At 34.4% G+C, this 25,737-nt stretch overlaps 1 protein-coding gene across 2 annotated transcripts in view; it reads left to right on the forward strand.

Annotated features, from left to right (window-relative positions):
* PDGFC (platelet derived growth factor C) overlaps positions 1–20,319 on the forward strand; it is a 202,424-nt gene extending 182,105 nt beyond the window's left edge. Inside the window, exons 4-6 of one of the 2 annotated variants that reach the window (XM_081304956.1) lie at positions 7,345–7,552; positions 12,203–12,420; positions 18,735–20,318. In XM_081304956.1, the coding sequence (XP_081161082.1) occupies positions 7,345–7,552; positions 12,203–12,420; positions 18,735–18,851 (543 nt within the window). In that variant the 3' untranslated portion in view covers positions 18,852–20,318. Of the gene's footprint in view, positions 1–7,344; positions 7,553–12,202; positions 12,421–18,734 lie in introns of both variants that reach the window. The other variant, XM_081304957.1, reaches the window with a different exon arrangement.
* Positions 20,320–25,737: the final 5,418 nt, after the last annotated feature.

Consider the following 25,737-nt stretch of genomic DNA (forward strand, 5'->3'; position numbering starts at 1 on the left):
AATGATGACTTTAAAAGGTCACACTGGAGTGCTGGGGTTGTGGCTCAGCGGTAGCAGTGCTCACCTAGCACGTTTGAGGCTCTGGGTTCGTCCTCAACACCACATAAAAAAATAAATTAATAAAAATAGGTATTGTGTCCAACTACAATAAAAAAATAATTTAAAAAAAAGTCACAAAGGAGAAGTCAGTGAGGAAACCCTAACCCTAATCCTCTCTCACTTGCTATCTTGAGCTCATAACACTGACTTGCTTCATATGACTATATTGCTCTGTCTGATCTCATGACATGCTAGTTATTTTTAAATAATAAAAAATATTTATCATATATATCTTAATAATGAAAACAACTACGTTTTTCAGTTATTGTTTTTCATACCTCACTCACCTTTTATGGTTGGCACTCGCCAGTATTTATGTGATAACTTGTTTGATTAGTTATGTGATTCATAGTAGGAAAAATTCTGAGTTTGGCTTTGTTTAGGCAAGAGAAGAGTCTCTTTGAGGATGCAGAACACTTGCCTTAGAAATTATCAGCTTTATAGGGGCCAGAATTTTGGACTGTATCATGCACATATCTCACCTCACAATATTCGATGCATGTTTATTAAATGATTTGATGAGAAGAGTATATTAATCTTTGTTACTGCAATAGGTAATAAGTCATCTGTAACATGCATTAGTTTTCTAGGGCTGCCTTAACAAACTTCCACAGGCTGGGTGGTTTAAACAAAAATTTCCTTTCTCTCAGTTTTGGATACTAGAAGTTTGAGATCAACATGTGAGCAGGTTTGGTTCCTTCTGAGGGTTCTCTCATTGGATCCTGGATACCTGTCTGCTACCTGTGTCTCACATGTCTTTCCTCTGCACCATTCTGTGTTCAAATTGCCTTGTCTGGTAAGGATGCCAGTCATATTAGATTGGGGCTCACCCTATTGATCTAATTATAACATAATTATGTCTTTTAACTCCATCTTCTATATATCAATGGAGAATGTTAGTTGTATCTGAGAGCTATATTTTCCAAAACTCACTGATAATCTAAAGTAACAAGGAAGAGTTAAAAGAAAAAAAAATAGAGTTCAGCCTTATCATCAATTTACCAAGTGGCGTACTGTACTTTTGAAATTGCCAGATAATTCTCCCAAAACTATATTGGACTCCCTTGCATGTGATATGACATCATTTTAAAAATATTTGAGACCTTCAAAGAAACTGAAGGTTACTTAACTAAGTCATGTTTTACATAGGAAAAAACATGGACAGGAAGGTATTTGCCCAGATTCTCTAAATATGAGCAGCTCCAGGGAGGGTCCAGGCTGCTCGACTTCTGATTAGGACTCTTCTTTCACATCATGTCATTCAGAGCAACTTTCACTGCTGAATTCAGGACCTGAATTGCTTAGGACCCTGAGCACCTGGAGACCACATTTTTTAGAAATGTATTATTTGACAGGATATGTCAGTGCCTAAATATTTCAGAAATGCCCCCTTACAAAGTAATGTATCTGAAAGGGCTTCGGCTAGGGCCAGATATTCACTGCCAGTATCACTACATTGTGCCCTGCAGGTGAGAGCAGAGCTCTGTTGCCTAGCCTGCTGAGATAAGGTGGGTTGTTTAGTTATGGAGCACCAGGAAACTGCTTTGTGGATTATCTTACGATGACTAATAATTTTAAGTAGCTATTTTTATGAGAATAAAAGAAATAAGGGGTAGGGAATATGAAAATCCAATTCAAGTCAAGGTACCTTTTGTATATGCTCAATAGTTTAACTGCCCAATCCCGAGCATTATTGTCTCAAAAGTATTGTTGGAATTTTCTACATGCTTAATAAGGGAGGAAAATCTATTAGTCTGCATTGAACAGTGGAGTTTTGTGACAGGTAAATAAAAAATTTAAGGAATTAGAGGACATGTTTTCCGCTGTAACTTCTTTTTTTCATGTCCCCCACCCCTTCTCTCAGAGAATCCCTCCAATCAACTTAGAAAAGTAGAACTTGCAAAGTAACCAACTTGCTGTTCCTTGGGAAGGGTGACAGTCATGGGAGATCCTTAAATGAAAGCAATGCTTCCTGTTTTGTCCAAGGGTTGATTCTCTGAATCCAGGGAAAGTGTGCTAATTCTTCATGTTTTGTTTTGTTTCAGGGAAAATGAGCTAATTCTTTGTGTTTTGTTTTGTTTCTCCTTTATGAAGGAGTTGTTTTATGGTAATGTGACAAGATGTCCCATTGCCATAAAATGTGGTACCAATCTATGTTTTATGGTAAAGTGACAAGATGCTTTTCTCCCAGTTTTATCATATTTAGGGGGTTGATATCCTGGTACTTAATTGAACCCAAAATGTAAGAGTTTTTTTTTTGTCCAATATTATAGGTTTACTTTATGTTGCATTCCTTTATGTTAATATGATGAACTTTATCTCAGCAATATCGATTCAGTTGTAGCCTTTTATTGCTTCAAAGGGAAGGCTATATTCAGTGACTCTCCAACAGACTTGGAAGCAAAGTACACCAACTCATTGTTGGGTCACAGTCTAATTGAAAGTAGCCTAAGTAACAATTTTATATCATGCTTAAAATAAGCATCTGCCACTTGCCACATTCATAAATAATGTATACCTTTTTCATGACTTTTATAGCAACCATTTGTTTTTCATGTGCAGATTATAGAACTTTAGATTTATTTTATATCATCATAATCATGAATAACGCTCAGTTATTATTTGAATATTACTGAACTCTTTTAATATTCATTTTATAAAAGTATATACATTTTAGCTTCTATTTTTTGAAGGTATATAGGATTTTTTTATTTGTTCTAATTACTTGCACGTGACAATAGAATGTATTTTGACACATTTTGATACATAAATATAGTGCAACTTCTCATTCTTCTGGTTGTACATGATGTGGAATCACACCGGTTGTGTAAATTATATGTGTACATAGGGTAAAGATGTCCGATTCAGTCTACTCTCATTCCTATCCCCATACTCCCTCCCCTTGTTTCAGTTTCCTCTGCCTAGTCCATACTACCTCTATTTTTCCCTGTCCCCCACCCGCTTATTGTGAGTTAGCATCTGCATATCAGAGAAAACATCCAGCCTTTGGTTCTTTGGGACTGGCTTATTTCACTTAGTGTGATATTATCCAGCTCCATCCATTTACCTGCAAATGCCATAATTTCATTCTTCCTTAAGTGGAGTAATATTCCATTGTGTGTATATAGCACATTTTCTTTATTCATTCATCCATTGAAGGGCACCTAGCTTGGTTCCATAGTTTGGCTATTGTGATTGAACTGCTATAAACATTGATGTGGCTGCATCACTATAGTATGCTGATTTTAAGTCCTTTGGACATCAACCAAGGAGTAGGATAGCTGGGTCAAATGGTGGGCTTTTATTTTTGAAAGTTGCAAAAAAAAATTGTAGTAACTATAAAACATAAATCTAATCATAAGACAGATTGGTTAAGTCAAAAATGAAAAACTTAATTAAATCATTTGTATTTATGTCTATGATGACATTATCAATCATCATATTATCTCTATCAAAGTAATTTTGTGTTTTATGGACAATTATAAAAATCACTATGTAGATAATAACATACTAGATTTGGTTTCTACTTTCCAAAAGTTAAGAATGTAAGTGGTAGAGCAAGAACATTGTCAAATATTAGGAAAACATCTTAGTTGTGATATTTTAACCAGAATCTTGACATTATTAAAATTAGACCTTTAGCTGCATGTGGTGGTGCATGCTTCTAATCCCATGGATTACTAAGAGGTTAAGGCAGGAGGATCACAAGTTTGAAGCTAGCCTCAGAAACTAAGCAAGGCCCTAAGCAAGTTAGTGAGACCCTGTCTCAAAATTAAAAAAAAAAAATGAAAAGGGCAGGGGATGTGGTTCAGTGATAAAGCAACCCTGGGTTCAATTCCTGATACCGATAGATAGATAGATAGATAGATAGATAGATAGATAGATAGATAGATAGATAGATAAAATTAGCCTTTAAAATAAGAAGGAAATCATTGTTGGCTGGTGGCTGCCACATACTTTTCTTCTGATCATGCTCTGTAAAAACAGTCCCCCCTGTCCAGGAGAACTCTGCACACACAAAGCTGTGAGTCCCAACAAGGATTGTGCCTTTCCAGAGAAAGACACTTCTTTCTTAGCTTGCAGTATCTGCCCCTCAAGCTGGGTGACCACAAAGCATTCCATAGAGACCAACTCTTTCAGCTGCACTATATGGGACAGTAATAGCCCTCTGCTGTGGATGGTTTCATGGGAGAATTGGATTTTTTAAAAGGCCATTATAAATAGTAAAAATTTATTGTGTAGGTTTACAGAAGGGAAAGATTTGTATTTATGGGAGGAGGGGCAACATTTAGCCATGGGTAAAGGCACAAAGTCTGAGATGGATATGACATATGTGGCAATTAATGAAGAGACTACATTTATTGGAACAAAATGTTCATGTCTTTGATGAGAAGGGGATTAGATGGGAAAGAAGCAGAGGTCAGATTGTGGGGCCCTGGATGCTGACGAAGGAATTTGGATTTTATCCTTTAAATGTGAAATCACATAGGCATTTATCCAAAGTTCATCACATGGTCAGTGATATCTTATTTTAGGAAGATTAACCCAAGGTTTTATAGCACAGAGTAAAAGGAATAAGTAAAGATTAAAGACAAAGAGACAAGGGAAGAAGCTGCTATGTAGAGTACATGACTTAGTATGTAGCTCAGGATCCCAATAATGAAAATAAAAATGGTGAGCTGATGTGACAGAGTTTTGTTACAATAAATGTTATTAATTTTGTAATATTTCCCAAAGGAATACATAGTTACTCTATAAAACATTGAGAATACGTATATGTATAAGGAAGAAAATGAAGATCACCTCTTCTCATTTAGAGCATTACAATTATACATAGCATTTGGGTTCATTTTGACAAAAATCATACATGCTCATGAGGCTGGGGCAGGAGGATTGTAAATTCAAAACCAACCTCAGCAACAGTGAGGCACTAAAGCAACTCAATGAGACCCTGTCTCTAAGTAAAATAAAAAATTGGGCTGGGAATGAAGCTCAGTAGCTGAGAGCTCCCGAGTTCAATCCCTGCTACCCCCGCCACCAAAAAAACATCATACATGCAAGGAATTTGATTTCAATTGCTATTCCTCATCACCTTTTCCTCCCCTACTTCCTTGCCCTATTAACTTGCTTTTTTCCTTCCTATTCTACATAAAGGTGAAAATTCCCTTTGTTATCTTTATATATGATTATGACATGATTTTGTTCAATTCATTCCATATTTCTTCCCCTTTCCCTTCCTTCCTCCCTCACTCTTATTCATCTTCTACTCCACTGATCTTCCCTATCTTTTTTGTTTTGTTTCTTTTTAGTTATACATGGTAGAATTCATGTTGATATAAGTATACAAGCATGGAATATACCTTATTCTAATTAGGACCCCAGTCAAATGTTTCCTCTGACATGTGGAAGCTAACCCACAGAAGGGGATAGAAGTTCAGTGGATCATCCATTCTTGTCTGATCCATAGATTAGCTATCTTGACTTTTTAAGGCACTTTTTGAATTTTTTGTTTTGTTTTGTTTTATTTTGTCTCAACTTATATAACCCAGAATCATGGCATATTAAAGGTATACTTATGTCATTTATTTTGTTTATAAGAATTCCTGGTTGACCATATTTTAATGACTATGCACTTTGATTGACTCTTCCACTATTATATGTGTACATTTTCTCCCACTTTTTAGTTATTCCAAGCGCTGTTATAAATGAGCATCAATTAACCTATGTGTTTAATTCTATACTCTTTTCATATATTTATTTGAAAAAGTGGTTTTGTTGTTACTGAAATGAATGCATTTGCTCATGTAGTTTAACACTGATCTACCAATCCCAACCCTTAGTCCACACTAAATTTTGGGAAGAGGGTGACTCCTTTTGTGTTTTGAAAACTCCATATTAAGAGTATTGATGGGCTAGGGCTATAGCTCAGTGGCAGAGTGCTTGCCTAGCATATGTAAGGCACTGGGTTTGATCCTCAGCACCACATTAAAAAATAAACCAATAAAATAGAGGCATTCTGTCCATTTACAACTACAAAATAAATAAATAGATAGATAGATAAATAGAAGCATTGACACTCCCTCCACTTTATTAAAATTACCTTCTTACTTTTTTGCTTGTTTATGTAGTTTTATGATGTATTTTTATTCATTCCCCTATACGTGGGCATGTAGGTTGTTTCCAGTGTTTCTCTGTTTGAAACATTACTGTGATGAATATCATTGTACGTATTCCCATGTGCATAAATGAAAGGATGTGACCTCAAAGTTAAATTCAGGGACCTAAGACATATAAGTCCCAGTATCCAATGCACATAAGTTATATCAGTTAAAGTGTTTGTGCCCCCTTTCATTCATCCTTGTAGGCAGAGCACAGGAATTCCAGTTTACTCACATTCTTAGTAATCCATTTTTTAAAAAAAATTTTCTAGTCTTATGTATGTGAAATAGAATCTTTTTTTGGAATGTGAAATATTATCTCATGTTTTACATGATCTAATGCATTTTAGCATATTTTCTTGTTTATTAACTATTCAAGCTTCTTGTCTGGAATTTGTCTTTTTTTCTCTGTGGAGTTGTTTTGTTTGTCACTTTACTTTCCATATATTATGTATATAACTTTTGTGACAATCATTTAATTTTACAGGGCATTCTACCAGAGTCTCTCTTATCTTGTAATCCTGGTTTAAGTTTTTTATATTAAAATACATTATTGATAAATGTGTCAAGTTAATCATCTATGGTTTGGCATCTTGATTAATGAGTTCTTCTTCAATGTCAAAGGATTGTCACCTGTATTTTGTTCTAGTTCTTATGAGTTACTTTACATTAAAATTTTAATTCATCTGACACTAATTTGCATAACTGTGGGGTGATTTTTCTGAGCTGAGGAAAAAAAAGGAAAACAAAATAAAAATTTGGTAAACTGTTGAAAAGTTTCTATTTTAAGTCCATAACTGAACCATGGTGATATTTTCAATGTTTTTGTGTGAGTGAAAGATGCCCACACCTACCATGGTCTGTGATGATGGAAAGTTATATCTTTCTCACTGACTTCACAGAGAACTTGTTAGAGTTCATCTATGTGAAGTACTTGAGTTAGAAGCAAAATAGTTTCTTCTACCTTGGGGGTTGAATGTAGTTTCACTTCCCATGTATTTTCAGCCTTAGTTTCTGTCTCTGTAAGAAGAGAGGGAATACATTATACATTTTAAAACAGTTAACAGAAGATCCCTTTTATTTTCAGCAACTCACAGAAGCTGTGAGTCCTTCAGTGTTACCCCCTTCAGCTTTGCCACTGGACCTGCTTAATAATGCTGTAACCGCCTTTAGTACCTTGGAGGATCTTATTCGCTATCTTGAACCAGATAGATGGCAGCTGGACTTAGAAGATCTATACAGGCCAACATGGCAACTTCTTGGCAAAGCTTTTGTTTTTGGAAGAAAATCTAGAGGTAAGCTTGCTCTTTGGATTAGAACTCACTTAATTTTCTTAGCAGAGAAATGTTTCAGATCCCTTTGCCACAGCTTCTAAAGGGGAGAGTTTAAGACTCTTCAGTGTTGTATTTAGGCAATCCATTTCCTTATCATTGGAATGTATGTATTTGTTAAATGAGAATATAGACAAAAAGAGTCAATTACAATTCAGTGGATTCGGAAAATTAGGAAAGATATCTGTAAAATTTCCTATCAGTTCTTATCTTCTAAAAAATCATTTTGGTGAAGTGGTCCATTGCACTTGATAAGAATCATTGCTTACTCCAGTCTACTTTTGGAGTATATTGATTTTGAAATTTAAAAGAAAAGATCAGAGCTGCAAAATTGGGTTTGGTGCTAGAAAAGGGGGGCACTTTTATAAAAATCGTTATTATCATGTCAACCATGGGTCAGGGTTTTATCTATTTATATTTCTTAAGTCTCGAAACATATATATAATATGAAAAATAACAATGGCCCAACATAAAAAGTAATTAGAAGTTTCTAAGGTAAGATTCTCATCAATAAAACAAATGACCTGAAGAAAACACCCCAAGGTAATTTCTCTCTGGATACAGTTGCTTTTTGAAATGAGGAGTTTTTGGCCAAAAGGGCCTATCTTCTTTTAAGAGTGAAAGTGTTGTTAATTAAATCTAATTCCACATGATTAAGAAATGGGAACTATGTTAAGTGAGTTTTCTACAAGGTTAGCTAATTTTTCTAATAACTTAGGATTAGGAAGTATCCATATCAGACACAAATGAAAATGGAACAGGAATAACTGGATAATTAGGATACACTCCAAACAATCTGTTTCATTCCGTCAGAAACATTGAAATCTGCCCAGCGTCATTTTAGAGAATGGAATGACAGTCTGGAGAATTTATGTTTCAGTGTTTAGTTAATTTGAGCCATTCACAGAGGCAGATTGCACCAGACTTGTTCTAAATCTTGTCAGAAAGAAACCTGATTCTTGCCCTTCCCTGTGCTGATTTGCAGCCCTTTTGGCTGAAGCACTAAATCTCAGCAGGTCATGTTCCAACTTGCCCAACCCTGGTATTTTGCTATGCCAACAGAGGTGGTTTCCTTTTGGCAATATTTGAAATCCGTGTTCAAGTGCATGGGCAGTGAGATCCTGTCCAGATGTGAACACTGTTACATATTTATAAGATTTGATCCTGATAAATAACTTGATGAATAGCTTACCAACAGCACTTCCCTTCCCTCCCACTTACACACAGGAAGATGAAGATCAAGCAAGAGAGGCTGAAACACCCATGAATAGAGCCCTTGTTAGCAAAAGTGAAGTAGACTATCATGTGGATCTGAAAGAAGCAAGGGAGGAAAATAGGTTCTAAGCTCAGATCTAGTTTTTTTCACAGCTGATTTCTGGATTCAAGCCTAAAATCCTCTCTCCTAGCCATGGCTTTCTGCCGAAATCTCTGCCTACTGCCTAAAGATTTGGCCAGAGGCTAGCATATATTTAAAAGCATCCAACCCTGAATCAGATCTTTCAGATATTCATTTAACACTTTCAAAATTGAAGTTCTCTCCAGTTTGCCAAAACTATTAACTTTTTAATCATACAGTAAGTGTGAGAAAAGTGGTGTATATTTTGGGGACTTTACATAAACCAAAATGCAGGTGTGGGATAACATCTATGTAGACATAATCAACTCCCCTCCTGAGAGTCTTTCTACAAAGGAACCAGGAGTAAAACTTTTAAAAGCTTCTAATTAGGCATAGAAATAGATTTTCTCCAGAATAAACATATCACAGTGTTACCACATTCATCTTAGAAAGACCACCCTCAGGTTGCATTCTGGTAATACAATACCTTTGGATTGAATATCTTAAAAAAGAGTGAACAACTACCAAAGAAATATGTGACCATTTTTTTTTCAGTATTATACTTTTTAGTAAAATTTACAATACTGATGAAATTTTTATTAGGAATAATGATTTTGACCAATGGTGTGCTCAAAATGTTTGTTGTTTAGAAGGCAAACCAATGCTTAGGTGGCAATTATGAAAAGGCAAAATAATCTAAAGGCTGAGTTTCACTTAAAAATATTTTGCAGAAGAAAACTTTCTTAGTAAAATTATAGTTAAACTACTGCAAAGTATACCTTGAGGCACAATCTTCCTTCCTTCCTTCCTTCCTTCCTTCCTTCCTTCCTTCCTTCCTTCCTTCCTTCCTTCTTGCCTAGAAATTCTGCACAATGTTTGGAGAATTTATGATATAAGATTATGGTCTCATGACTAATTTTAATGAAGTTTCTGAGTTCGAAGTCTTAGGTATAGGAAGCATAAATTTCAAAGATTGTATACAAATTTAAATTCCTTAATTGTATTTTGGACCACTGGGGTCTGCATTGTTTTTATGCTTCTTTTCTTTCCCTTTCTTCCTCTGAATCAAAGTTTCATTAATCCATTGCCACTGCAGGGGGAAAAAAAAAGTTTCTAAATCAAGCTTAACTAGTATTTAAAAAGAGGCTTTTGACTTTTGTGTCAAACATGATAAATGAGTGGAAGCTAAGTTGAAAGTGTGTTTAAATTTTCACATTGTAGCAGGTATCATAACTTAGTTCACTTGGGAAATCTATCTAACCTTTTATTGTGGTTAAGTAAACATTTTAAAGAGAACATATACAATCTCATTTTCTAGTTCATGAAATAGTGTGTTTAAAACTATTTGGAGTAGGCGACTATCCTTGAAAGCTAAGAGCTTCATTCATTCTAAAGAAGTATAAATCTTGAAGCTTTGAAAATTGGGGCAAACAGCTTTTGTGTTTCTGCATGGTTTCTCTATATTACCTTCCAGAGAAAATGTCCAAATAAGATGATGGCGTTAACAGCACTAGAGCAAAGGTATGCATATACTATTGGTTCAGCAAAATGAAATTTAGCAAAATATGTGATATCATTTCACCTAATGATATCCTTAATTGTATAACACATAAATTGGTCTTTTCAGGGTACTGAAAAGAATGAACTCATTTGCTTTTAATATTTAAAAGCTTTTCATTCATTCATAAAATTATTTTTAGGTGAAAAACAAACTTTTAAATACTCAAATAAAGCAGTGATTTTTGTATTGAATAGGAAAACTAATTATTTAGCTGAATAAATTGTCGAAATGGACCATTGAATTATCCATGTTTGGGGGCCTTCCTATACTTGATCTGGGTTTTAGTCAATTATATAGTTATCATGTTTGTAATTTATTACTACATATGCATAATTTTACACTTCTCAGAAATACTAAAATCACCTCTTTTTGACAATTCCAAAAAACTTGATCACATATATAACAAAGCCAAGAAAATAAGGATTTATTAATATTACCTCATCATTTAAAAATTATTATACTTAATTTTGAAAATTGGATCTACATATTGATTATTGCTATTTGAAGCCATCTTCAGCCAAATAAGTTTTCTTTTGACTCAGGCTTGTTTCGTATAATAGTGAAATTATTAACTAGATCAATTGTATTTTAGGTAATATTTCTTAGTTTTATTTTTCTTTTAGGTACATTATTGGGTGGGCTGGAAGAATATATATCATCCTGAAACTCTTCAATATGGTTGAAATGGTTTGAACAGATCTAGAGACAAAAATAGAGCTTAGAAGAAATTAAAATTATGTTACAAGTATTTATCCTAGTAACTACTGTTCATGTATTATCTATGAATTCATAGTAAACATGACAAGTTATTTTGATAGGATTTTCCTGAGGCAGTATCATTTTGTAGTTAAAAACAATGGTTCTTTGAGGTTTTACTGCAGCTGTCCAATGAAAGGATATTTTGTTTGGGCTTCACAAGTAGGTAATTCTTTTAAAAAATAAAGGACAACATAGTTAACCAACTTGCTAAAAGACTAGAGACAATGCTTACAAATGAGATACTTCTTCCATCCTTAAGCAAGGGAACAATAGAAATCTAAGATTCTACTCAGTTTAAATTGCAAAGACCACAAATCCCTAATATTCTTAAAACTGCTTCCCCAAAGCTTCTGCTCTTATAAATTATATCCTTTTTTTTTTTTAAACTCATGGTCCATTTGGCTGTCTTCAATAATATATTTTCTTCATTCCTTTTTTTATATTTTATGATTCTTATTGCCAAAAAGATTATAGAAAGTTCTGTTTACCAGCTTATAATAAATTGTTCTTCATTAAATGTCTGAGCCTATCATCCTTTAAAAATTATATTTGTTTTTTAATCAAAGCATTCATCATTTTACACTGTATTCTTCCCTCCAGCGCTCTCCTTGTGTACTTTTGTACTGAGGTTAAAAGGTGTAGACCTTTTTCTCTCTGTAAAATTTCCTATTTATAGCTCTCAACTGTTTTGTCCGCTCTGTTCTTAATATTACACAATGGTGACTCTTTATTGGTCACTAAGCCATAATGAAGCTTTGTTTACTATGAAATAGAAAGTCTAATTTGTGAGCTGAGTAGCCTTACAACCTAGTTAAAATAAGAAGGGATATTATTAGCATTATTGTTCATGGAATAACTAGATTATTTTATGAAATGTGCTTAATGAAATAGATTCAAGTTCAAAGCATGAACTTCTCTCTCTTATTTTTTTTTCTTTGCTTTCTTCTATGCCATGCAGTGGTGGATCTGAACCTTCTAAAAGAGGAGGTAAGATTATACAGCTGCACACCTCGTAACTTCTCGGTGTCCATAAGGGAAGAACTAAAGAGAACCGATACCATTTTCTGGCCAGGTTGTCTCCTGGTTAAACGCTGTGGTGGAAACTGTGCCTGTTGTCTCCACAACTGCAACGAATGTCACTGTGTCCCAAGCAAAGTCACTAAAAAATATCACGAGGTAGGTGTGTCATTTTCTTTTCAATTTCCTTTGAGTATTTTTTCTTAGAACCAAAAAGTGAAATTGAAAAGGATTCATGTTTGGAAAGGAGATGTGGCATTCATGGAAAATTTTTAAAAACAAGGTTTTACAAAGAGTTTATGTTTCTACGTTTTAAAATTAGGACCTTTAATTTAAAAACCCAGACATCAAGGATTTAGAAAGCTTATTCTCTGGTAGTAGTACATCATGGGTGGTCAGTGAAGTTTTTACTTCTCATACAAAAAAGAAAAAAAAAGAAAAGTTTTTCTGAAGAAAAAATGTAAGTGAAGCTTTTCAACTTTTAAACTTTTCAAAATATGAAGGGAAAATATTTTAAAGTCAATCTTAGAGATAAATCATTGTGTATTTTGAAGAAAGGAGATCTTTGATATTTATTTTTATATTTGGGCCAAAATGGGCACATAAGTCCCAAGGGAACATGTTCACAGTTATACCAATCTTTGTGTTATTCATGTTGCTACAAATAACTTGTTCAGACTTTTATGAATGTATTTACCCTTTTGGTTCTTTTTTTTCTCTGGAATTAGGAAAATAAAGTTGAAATGGTAGTTATTATTACTTTAGAGTGTTGGGAACTTGCACATCCAAAATTTTCATTAGTGCTGGAATATCCTCAATTCTATCCCACCTTCTCCAGCAGTACTGTATAGCATACATAGAAAACGTCAGGTTTTGATGAGTCAATGTTAATTTCTACAAAATATTCACATTGTGACAAGTTAAAATCTGCCCTCTGACTTCATTTTAATATGACTTCATTATTTTGACTTTCTGCTTCGGAAAAGGTACCTACTTAGAAAGACATCAGCAAAATGCTCTCTGTTGAGTAATCTGAACATGTAGAGTTTCATAAACTGCACTTCGGGTGACATGGTCTTCCTGCCCTTCACCTATATTATGTAGGTAACTTGGCAAGAAAAGGAAGAAAACACATCATTCTAGAAGACAAGGGACTCTGTGTCCATTCAAGCTCTGCCATTGATTGTCATCTGCATACACTACCTCTGTAACAAACATGAAATATCATGATCTTTCAGGTTTTTATTCCATGACAGTTACTGGATGGCAATCTTTTATGAGGTAACACCCCAAACTGTCATTCAGTGATTAAAAATAGAACTATTTGCCATCATTTCTCATGTTCTACTTTTTATTTGCATACCACTTTCTTGTAAAGATCATGTGCTGGGAAAGGAGTTGCCATTCTAGAGTCAAGAAGTAGATGATCAGGGACTGAGGGTGTAGTTTAGCAGTAGAACACTTCCTTGGCATATTCAAAGCCCTGGGTTCAATCCCTAGCACCAAACATACAAGCAAAAAGCAGATGTTCATGGGCACAGAGGCTCCTGGGGCTCCAGACAGGTAGGATGTGCCTACAGTCCAGCTTTATGCCACTTCATGAACTGGGAATCTAGTCAAGAAAAGAAAAAATTAATATTGTAGTTCTTAATAGCATTCAAATTAAAATGCCTCCGAGGCTGGCAGATGTTAGAGTTGCCTGGCATAAGATAAAAGGATGTGATAAGAATATGTATTAAACTGGAAGGAGTTTTTCCCACTTAAAGTCACTCAATTTTGAAGCTGTCGAAATGGGTACTTAATAAACAAGTGTATTTGGGGACCTAATTTAGCCAGCCAGTCTTGCATTTATAACCCCTATTTTAAGAACTCTAAAAACCCACATTTGACTTAAACAATTTCTTCAAACAAGTCTATGGGGTGCTGAATCTTATTCTGTGGTTTGCTAAAGCAGTCCCCTAGATCAAGCATGCCCCCTCCATCCTATAGCTATCCATTTATTTTACAAATAACATTAGTATTATTATCCAGAAAGTTGCCACAGAGTTTGTAATATCTGTTTTCAAGCCTCAGAAAATGAAGACATTACTGTTTGGGGCAAGGCTATGGGCAGTGCTTGTGGACCAAGTGGTGTTCTTCCAGAATGACATTAATCCACATTTCCTGGTCTTCATTGGGTTGATTATAGATACTCACCTATACACATGTGCAACTATGAACATTTTTCTAATTATATTATAATTACATGAGCACCCATTAGTTTTGCACAAACATCTCTAATGATTAAGTGTGAAGAAATATAAAAATTTCCTACTTGATGTTTATCACAAATATTTCTAATAACAACAATGTCTCACAAATATCTCTAATAACAATAATATTTTTGTCCATTTACCTTCTGGAGAAAGGACTATTTGTTTAACATGATTCAGAATTTCTGAGGCCTTTGTTTTTCTCATTCCCATATTCTTGAGATCACTTCTGATCTAGCACTACTATTAATTAATTGCATTTTTAAAACAATTTAAAATTGTTCAAAGATATTAGATAATTGAATATTATGGACCTGGACATGGAGACTTAACTCATTTAAATACAAGTCTACCTTCAGCTTTATTTATTATTATTATTATTATTATTATTATTATTATTATTATTATTAATGCACCAGAAATTAAACCAAAGTGCACTTAACCACTGAGCCACATCTCCAGCCCTTTTAATCTTTTTCTTGAGACAGGGTGTCCATAAGTTACTTAGGGCATTACTAAGTTGCTGAGGGTAGGTTTGAACTTGAGATCCTTCTGCCTCAGTCTCTCAAGCTTCTGGGATTATGGTCTTGCACCACTATACCCACCCAACCTTTAATATTTTTAATGATATTGCCAATTGGGTTTTATGATTATTCTACTTCATGGAAAAATGAAAAAGCAAAGACAGGTTATAGGTTCTATTTGTCCTCTCCTGCATCTATTTGTATTATAAAAGCTTCTGCAAATATTAGGGTTGAATCATAGTCATTGTATTACTACAGATAAAACAAGTATTTCTTGTGGTTTCCTATAGCATTTTGCTGGGTTTTTGTTCAACCACTATACCAAAAATAAGTTCAGATAATTAAAGAAATCATACAGTATGATATAATGTTACTGTGTTGCTGATAGCATAATAATATTATAGCATGATAATGTTCTTAGTAAGATTCTTACCTCTTCTCTATCAATCATTGGATCTCTACATTATAATACATTTCACCAAAGAAATATATTTCTTAATAATTTCTCTGTCTCTCCAGTAGGAATTTTCAGAAAAGTGAGTTAGGAACTTTCTATGTGTATGAACTTACATGTCACATCTTCCTTGAAACACTTTTAAGAGTCCTGCCCATCCTAGCAGCACCAATTAGTTCATCCTTAGAGCATGCATGGGACTTCAAAGATATCTCTATTAGAGAACTATTACTGTTTTAAAATCATTGTTTATTTTTCTTTGTTTCTACCAAATTGAGGGCTAAGAGAAACAAAGATCATGTTACAGTACAGTGCTTGCAAGTACTAACTCCAACAACAGACTTCCCATATTTGAAGCTAACATTTGTTCGCTGTGTCTCTTTGAGCCAGTAACTCAATCCCTCATGCCTCAGTTTCCTGATCAGTAAGATGATTTCCCAACCCTTGTAACTCATGGTGAGAATTCTGTGAGTAGATTTTTATAGAATACTTAGAACAAGATTTGATGCAATTTATACTTTTCATACATTTTAGCTTATTTTCTCTTTCTTTTTTATTTTCCCCTTTCTTCAATTACAGTAAATGATGAATAAAAATCTAATGAATTCAGAGGGAGGAAAGGTATTCTTCGCCCCCCCCCTTCCCCAAAAACTTTACAAAACACTCTGACAATAGTAATATATTTGTTCTTTTTTCTCTAATCTTATTTTGTTTATAACATCTTATGTTTAATTTCTTTTTTCCATAACCTACAGGAGTCTTGCTTTTCTAACATTAGATCTGTCTGTATTAGGAAAAGTTTACCATCCTGTGACCTTATTCTAGTACTGAATCCTGTTTCATCAATGCTCTGGTTTGCAGAGTGATCATTCCATCTTGTTTGACTATACTTAGTACCCAGTCCTTGGTGGTTCTTTCTGTATCTGATCTATTTTCTTCCATAGTCTCTGGTTTGAGACATAACCCTGATATTTTTTTTCATGGACTGGTAGTTTTAGTGTTCACTTTTTCCTCAATTCTTCTTTCTGTCTTTTCTTTTCCTTTGGTGCTAGGGATTGGGCCCAGGGCCTTACACATGCTAGGCAAGCGCTTTATCGCTGAGCTCCATGCCTAGCCTTCCTTCATAGTTCCCTGAGATAGACTTCTGACATTTACCTACCCCCTTACTTCTGGTGTCATAATCCACCTCCTGAAGATGAAATTTTCCTCTTTCATATTAGGTGGCACCTGCTGATCATTCTCCAAGTCTATTTCTTGCTTCCAAAAACCAAATTTTCAAAAAGAACTGAAAAGGAAAACAGTAAGCAGATTAGAATATTTTATCCAAACTACTAGGACATTTTGAGTTTTATCTATTATGTGAATTTCCACAAGCATCATCAGACAAAGCTAGCAGGAGGAGCTTTTATTTAGCATAGTTGATGGGAGAGTGCAAGCCTAATGCATCTGGGCTGGCCATTGGCATGGTAGATGGCCTCCCTAATTTTACCCTTTGTACCATATTTTTTTCTTTTCTGAAGTGAGAAATGCAGACAAGTAGACTTAGAAGATGAACATAATGGCTTTGCTGATACTGCGATTTATCTTACCCACCCAATCTCAATCCAGAAACCATTTGTAGCAAGAGTACGATAAGGACTGGCAGGGGTGCCTTAAGTTCAGATTTGATGTCACCCCAGCTTATTCAAACAACAAGTCAGTACTGATATAAAATAACACCCAAGTAGATTAAGTTTCATGCTGAATAAATATAGTCTTCACAATTTTTGTTCTGGAATTATGAAATGTCACAGAAGAGAAAACCTACTTTAAAAGTTTACAGTTTCTGATGCTGTAAAACTATCTGAATATAAGACTTATGACAAGACTTTGAAGTTTATCTCTCTAGGAAGAAAGTTTCCAAATAAATAGAATGTATGAATGGTAATATTATGAACTTTTATAAAATAAGTATCTATCATTCTTACTTTAATAATTCATATTTGGTCTAGGTTCAGATAACTACTATGTCACTTAGTCTGTCTCTCTGTTCACTCATGTGTAAAATAAGGATAATAATTGTAAATTACTTCATAGAATTCTTGTGAGTTAAAGTATGTAAAAACATCATTGTTCCTGGCACCCAGCAAGTATTCAAAAAATGTTAGCTAATTAACCTTCGATAGAGCCACATACTTGAATGAGGTATGCATTCTGTAGTTTTCTTTCTTGAGTCTTCAAATTGAACAGTCATAAGACTTGACTTGTACTTTTGTAGATTAATGAAAATTTACAGAAATGATAGCTTTTCAAAGTTGCTTCATGAAGTCATCTGTGTCATACCCAGAAGGAGAAAGCTAGACAATTTAATATTATTATGCACATTGGTCTTTTTCAAAACCCAAATAAACATAATTTCTGAAACTTTGTCATTTCTATTATAAGAAATGTATTATAATTGAATAGGTAGCTGCTGTCCAATACATTAAATAATCTTTAATAGAATACACTTCTAGAACCCTTCGTCACAGTATTAAAAGGAAATATGTTTATTTAGGGTGCTTATTCTGCTATATTTCTTACTAAAAAGCTCAACAAGCCAAACTGCAAATAGCTTCCTTGAATAGAGGCGTTATTGTTGTTTTTGCCAAACCTCCTTAGCACTGTACAGTAGAATCCAGCTGCAGAAAGTTAGCTGTGACTGAAGCTGATGTCTATGAAGTACATCTAATCCGTCTCATCAAGTTTATAGAGGACTTGCAGTGTAGCCAAGAAAATTAATGAGTGGCATAATTGAGCAATCTCAGCTGTGGAGTGATCATGTTTCCTTCCACAGTATTCCTGTACTTGAGTGTACTGCTTCAAGTATAAATATTTATTAAATGTGTGAATAAATGAATGAGAATAAGAAAGTAACAAACAGAGAAACAAGATGTGCATTAGCGGTTGCAAAATACTTGAGGTGAAATTCTGTCTAGTTACATAAGAAAAATAATGAGCAGACAGAGTCTTTCAATTTAAGAACGCTTCTTTATTCTAAGGCGGTACACTTCTCAAATTGTTGGCACTGAAGTGTCCTTTTATGAAATGATAGTTTATGATATTTTTTTATGGAGAAATGTTTACATAACACTTTCAAGAGGCAATGTGAAAATAAGTCTTGTTGAGCTCTGAGATTGTTTTTGAAAATTCCTTTTTATGCAGGAAATCGAATGTTATAGTCATGCATTGATTTTAAAGGTGGTTTACATTCTTCCCTTTCAGGTCCTTCAATTGAGACCAAAGATTGGTGTCAGGGGATTGCATAAATCACTCACTGACGTGGCCCTGGAGCATCACGAGGAGTGTGACTGTGTGTGCAGAGGGAACACAGGAGGATAACCACATCACTACCAGCTGCCCTTTCGCAGAGCTGTCAGGTGCAGCCAGCGGCTGATTCTGTTAGAGAACTAATGCATTACCTGCATCCATAATCCCAGTTGTTTGCTTCAAGAATCTTCCATCTGCAGGATTTACAGTGGGTTCTAAAGAGGAGATACCAAATGGAATTATGAGTTGTGCAACATCGCTTTTGAGAGGAGCCCAAAGGACAGGAGAAAAGGTCTTCAATCATGGAAAAAAAAATTAAATATTGTAGATCGCTAGCTAGTTACCACGTTCTTTTTCCACTTGCTGCAGTCTGTATTCCCTATGTCATGATATGGCTTAGGTTAATGTCAGGACAAGAAAAAACTGCAAGTGAGCACCTGATTCTGTTGCTCTGCTTAACTCTAAAGCTCCATGTTCTGGGCCCAATATCACAGAAAATCTGGAATGTTTTCCCCTTATACTTGCATATATAAACCAGAACGTTTCATGTTCTATAAACTTGGGTTTTAAAGAGGAACTATGTTGCTATGAATTAAACTGGTGTCATGCTGATAGGAAAGACTGGATTTTCCATGTTTCTTATTAAAATCTCTGCCATTTAGAAGAAGAGAACTACATTCATGGTTTGAAAGAGGCAAACCTGAACAGAAGAGTGGCCTTATCTTCACTTTAAGTTGGTTTATTTGTTTTATTGTGTACATTTTTATATTCTCTTTTTTGACATTATAACTGTTGCCTTTTCTAATCTTGTTAAATATATCTATTTTTACCAAAGGTATTTAATATTCTTTTTTATGACAACCTAGATCAACTATTTTTAGCTTGGTAAATTTTTTCTAAACAGAATTGTTATAGCCAGAGGAATAAGGATGATATAAAATATTGTTGCTCTGACAAAAAAAAATACATGTATTTCCTTCTTGAATGGTGCTAGAGCTTAGATTGATCTGCATTTAAAAATACAGAAGTATGAAACCAATAGGATTGGGAAGTCACAATGACATTTTGGAAATAAATTACCATATCTTCCACCCTGTTTATTGGATATGCAAATAAAAAATAACATATGAAGAGTAGACATTCAACTCCAGTTCTTACTAATTTAACCTGTTTGGGGGAAAATACGAACCCAGCTCAGAAGAACAGAAAGCACCTTGATAAAAGAGACTGACAGCTTCTTGATAAAGTGGGCTGTGGAGTAGGAGCACATCCTATTTATTGTGATGCTATGGTTTCAATACCTTTAAACTCTGTTCCATACGCTTGTATAAATACATGGATATTTTTATGTACAGAAGTATATCCTTTAACCAATTCACTTATTGTACCCTTTTGCAATTGAAAAGAAAATCAGTAAAAACCTCTGCTTGTAAAATGCTTAATATTATGCCTAGGTTATGTGGTGACTATTTGAATTAAAAATGTATTGATTCATCAAATAAAAGAATGTGGCTATTTTGGGGTGAAACTCAGTGTGTGCATGTGTGTGTGTGAAAGTTTTATCTCTTGGACTCTGAGACAATGAAACTGATAAAAGTTTTATGTTACTATGATTTTTGTTATGCAAAAATATATGCAGTTTCAAAGAAAGGTTATAAAAGGACCATTTTTGCTGAGGCTCCCACCTGACGCTTCTTTCTAGTGCCTTTGAACAGTGCTTTTCTTTTCTTCACAAGCTTAATAATAATGTCTGGTAGATTAAATTGAACCTGACATTAAAGTTATATGTGGTCTTAGAAATACTTAGTGATAGGTTATATGATAATATGCGGTGGGGAAAAAGGCCCATAAATCTCTGCTCCTGTCTTCGTTTTCAATAGCCGTTACTAAATCAGGTGAGAAGAAGTTGATTTGGTATATGGATTAAAATATTTTACATAGCACACTTCAAGATGCAGTTCCTCAATTCCAGGCATAGATTCGTCTGAAGGTCTAACATTTTTAGCACCCATCCTCACCTTAGTGATCAGACCCATGCTGTCTACAGACTGCTGTTCTAGTAAGTACCCTTTTTATGCATCTTGACATCATGCAGACCTAGCCTGCCTTCTACCACATGACATACAAATATAAACAAAAGAAGCACATGTGTTCTGTCTTGTTTCCTTAGCCTTTTCATACTTTTGTCCAAGCCACATAGAGGCCACTGTGCTTCATTATTTATAATTCACTAGCTTGGTAAAGACTATGAAGTTTTTCGGTAATTAATGTATTTAGCTGTGTTTAATCCATCATTTTAAACCATTGAATGGGATATCTTATTTCCCTTGTAGTTTTTAATATTTATTTATTTTTTATTGTAAAATGTTAATAGTCAAAAGAAATGACCCTATAAAGGTGACAACTCCACATGCTGTTTTCAGTCAGTGAGCTGGCCAAGTGTGAGGACTAACTGCATTATGACCAATTTATTCACCGTTCTTCTTGTGAATTTTATTAATATAAAAATAATGCATTAATAGAATATGTGACTCACTTTCTCAGAAGTCCAGGAACTATTGACTGTTTGGACCCTCTTTTGCATATGATATCAGTGGTTTGTCCTTTCACTAAGGTACGAAACAGTTTTGCATAGCGATTTTTATTAAAAGCAAAGAGGAAGGCCTAGTTACCATAAGACAGGTGTTTCTATCTACATTTTTCATTTCTACCTCTCCTTTCTACCTTTCATCTCTCATCTAGTAATCTTTGCATGCACTTTGAAATCATAATAAAAATCAGCACTGAGTTCATTTTGTCCTGAGTGCATCACTGTCTCCAAATGTGTTGACTTAAACTCGTGATTTAGTTTAAGGAAAGGCAGAAAATAAATGTTTTACATTTCATGTAATATCCTTATCTCCAAAAGAATAATGTAATATCCTATCTCTTCTGTAATTTAGTGTACTTAAATGTGTATTGTAGATGCACTAAAAACATAAATATCATTCTTTAGATTCTTAAGGAACAGGAAAACTGAAAATTTAGTAGGTATCTTAGTTCAGTTGCTAGAACAAAGTGTCACAGACTGTATGACTTCTAAACAGATTTATTTCTCACTGTACTGGAGGCTGGAAGTTTGAGATCAGAGTGCCAGCATGATCTAGTTTGAGTGGTGGCCATCTTCCTGGCTTGTAGACTGCTATCTGTTATGCCCTCAAGTGGTGAAAAGGAAGGTGAGAGAGCTCTTTGGGGACCCTTTCAAAGGGGCTCAATCCTATTGATGGCAGTTTCCACTCTTGCAGCCTAATTATCTCCCAAATGCTTCAGCTCTTCAAACTCATTTTGGGAGTTAGGATTTTGACAATGACATTTAGGGAAGCACAAACATTTAACTCGTTGTAACAGGTTAATTCCTTCACGTCCTGTCTTCCCTTCATGCTCCCATGTGATCATTGAGTCTCATGGAATTGCCTTTTCTGTCTGTCTCATATTTGTGTCTACCTCCACACTTCAGTAGCTGCTGGTCTAATTGAGTCCCTCATCACATATTACCCTCTTTGTGCTGCAACAGCTCCTATTTTTCCATCTTGCTGCCCCGGGTCTGTCTCGTCTGTCTACCCTCCACACCACTAACAGAAGGGTCCTTCAAGTAAATTTGATTATGTAACATGGTGGAAATTTTACAGTGTAACGCCACAAGATTAAATTTTAATCTTTGTAAGGCACACAAAATCCTCCTTAATCTCATTGTTTACCACTTTCTGCTCATTTTGCACCATCAATCCTAACACAGCTCTAGTGAATGCTTGTGGTTTCCTGAACGCCCTCATAGTCCTTCACATTTCTGTGCAAACATGTGCTGCACTTTCTTTTGAGCACTGTTCCCATGCTGACCTACCTCAGTAACTTCCTGTCAATGCCAGTTCAATGACAGTCTCCAGGAAAGTTGCTCCTCCTTCCTTCCATTTATTCTTCCATGCTCCTAGGAATTTTTCTATTATAAATATTGTCATATTGTATTATAATTAAATACCCTCGTTCTGATTTCTCATTGGACTCTTATTCTAATGGACTCTTAGCAATAATTATCTCACTCTTCTTTCCCCAATGCTTAATTAGGGATTGAATCAGATTGGAAGTCAGTAACAATTTGCATCAATAAATAAGGGAAGTAAACATACAAATGAATAAATGATTTTTTTAAAGACAGCACTAATTATGACATTGAAAACTCCAGAGTTCCTAAGTGTATCTGAACTTCATTCCACGTGGCTACTTTTTAGTTCCATGTACTGAACTACTTTTAGGTAGACTGGTGTATTAGTTCTTTCGGGCACCTGTCACAGTGACTAGAACATGTAGACAAAAATGTCTATTCCTTAAGATGTAGCAGGATAGATTATTTTTCTCTTTAACAATGTTTTGTGACTATATGCTTGACTTTTCAGTTGTTAATTTTCCTACCAACCCTGGCTCAGATATAATTTTTTTGAAATTTGATATTTACAAATTCATCTTTTACTCATATTTTAGATACACTATGATTATTTTTTCAGTATGTACAATAATGTTCAAAATGTGAACACATAAATATAACAGTGATTGATGATACAAAATCTCCTTGTAAACCTTTTTTTTAACTCAGTTCCCATCATCAACCTTAAAATGCAAAATTGGAGTGAATACTCATCTTTTATGGAAAATATCTATATCCCCTCCATGTCCATGCTAGCATTTCCTGTGTTCCCATTTTGTAACGTTGCTCCTGCACTTACCTATCTCAATAACTTCCTCTCTAGTCTGCTGAAAAGTTAACACTGCCCCAGAAAGTATTTGTACACCCACCTCTACCAGATCCAATCTCTTTTGTAACAGACAAGTCATTTTTTTGACTTATCCTGTGAAAAATCTTTACAAAATTTAAAGAAGAGATTTGTAATTTTTATAGGTAGTATATATTTAAAGATGAATCATCTTATTAGTATTAAAGTTATATATGCAAATCCAGCTCGCTCTTTTACAGAAATTGACAAGCTGTTCTTAATATTCATACAGAAATGTGAAAAAGTCAAATAACCAAGAAATCTGAAAAAGCAATACAAGGGTAAAGAATTCAAATTCACAATTTAGAACTTGCTGCAAAGCCACAGAAATAAGATTAACAGACATACAAATCAATGGCATAGATTTGAGAACCCAGAAATAAACCCTTACATTTGTAGTCAATTGATTTTTTGACAAGATAGTTCAATGGTGAAAGAATCAACTATTAGCACATGGTAGCAGGGCAACTGGCCATCCACATGTAAAAAAATGAATGTGAATTCTTTCCTTATACTATATGCAAAAATTAATTCCAAATTAATCAAAGACCTAAATGTTAGAGATAAGTTATGAAACGTTAGAAGTACATATAAATTTTTGTGACCTAGAATTGGCTCTCAGATATGATACCAAAAGCACAAGAGATGAAAGAAAAAAGAAAAAAACAGATAAATAGGGAATCTTGAAAATTAAAAATCTTGTCTGATTCGAAGCCTCACCCTGTAGCAAAATGAAAGATGAACCATATAATCAGAGGAATATTAGCAAATTATATATCAGAGTAGGGTCTTATATCAGAATATATAAAAATTTTAATCCAATAATAAAAAGATAATTAAATTGAAAATGAGCAAAGTGCTTTTCTCACACAGACAAAAATATACGGATGGCTTGGAAGCACACAAAATGTTAGTATCATTAGTCATGAAGGAAATGCAAATGGAAATTTACCTTTTACACCCACAGAAATAACTAGAATTAAGATTAAAGAACTATAATTTAAAGATAATAATAAATATTATGAGGATGTGCAGAGAGTGGAACCCTATTGTAAAATATTGTGACCACGTTGGAAAGAAGTTACAAAGTTCTTCAAAACATTAAACATGGAATTAAATATGACTAAACAATTCCACTCATAGTTAAAAACCTAAGATAACTGAAAATCTGGCACAAAAATGTCAATGTTCATAACATTTTTCAGAATAACCCAACATTGGAAACTATCCAAATGTCCATCAATTGATAAATAGATAAGCAGAATGTGGCACATTCATGCAATGGAACAATATTCATCCATAGAAAAAAAATGGAGCACTGTTACATACTACTGCATGACTGAACCCTGGAAACATGCCAAGTAGAAGAAGCCATTCACATTTATATGTTCAGGACAAACAACTCAATCAACACAGAAAATAGATTAATGCTTTCAGAGGCTGGGGGAAGGGAATAAATAAGGAGTACTGTTAAAGATTTCAGGTTTTTCTTTTTTGAAATGGCGGAAATATTCTGAAATTGGATAGTGGTGATAGTTTCAAAACTAAATATACTAAAAACCACTGAGTTATATACTACTCGAAAAGGGTGACATTTTTAGCATGTGGATTATATCTCAATAAACTTGTTCTTAAAAAATAGCTGAGGGCAGTGGCACACACCTATAATCCCAGTGGCTTGGGAGGCTGTGGCAGGAGGATTGCAAGTTCAAAGACAGCCTCAGGAATTTAACAAAGCTATTAGCAATGTTGTGAGATCCTGTCTCAAAATAAAAAATACAAAGGGCTGGGGATATGGCTAAGTGGTTAAGTGCCCCGGAGTGTTAAATCCCCAGTATGGAAAGAGAGAGAAAGAAAGAAGTACATGTAATTCAGTACTCTAAATATACCTCCCTCAAAGCAAGAAATAAAATTCAAAAATCATCTACAACTTGTCATTCTATCATTTATTATCAGCTCTCTATGCACATAGGTATGTATATTTTTTAAAAATGAATGACATGGTAGAATTGCTGGTCTCAGTTCTGCCCCTTGTAGTAGTACTCTGCTACATCTTTACCATGGTCTAATGGTGAATGGAGTATATTTTCCCTCTTCCTGAATTTAGTCTTTATTTCAATTTTGCCTGGCTATAACCATATGGATAAAAGTGC

The sequence above is a fragment of the Spermophilus citellus genome (assembly GCF_964194105.1).
Source record: "Spermophilus citellus genome assembly, chromosome: 8".
In the NCBI taxonomy this organism is placed as follows: domain Eukaryota; kingdom Metazoa; phylum Chordata; class Mammalia; order Rodentia; family Sciuridae; genus Spermophilus; species Spermophilus citellus.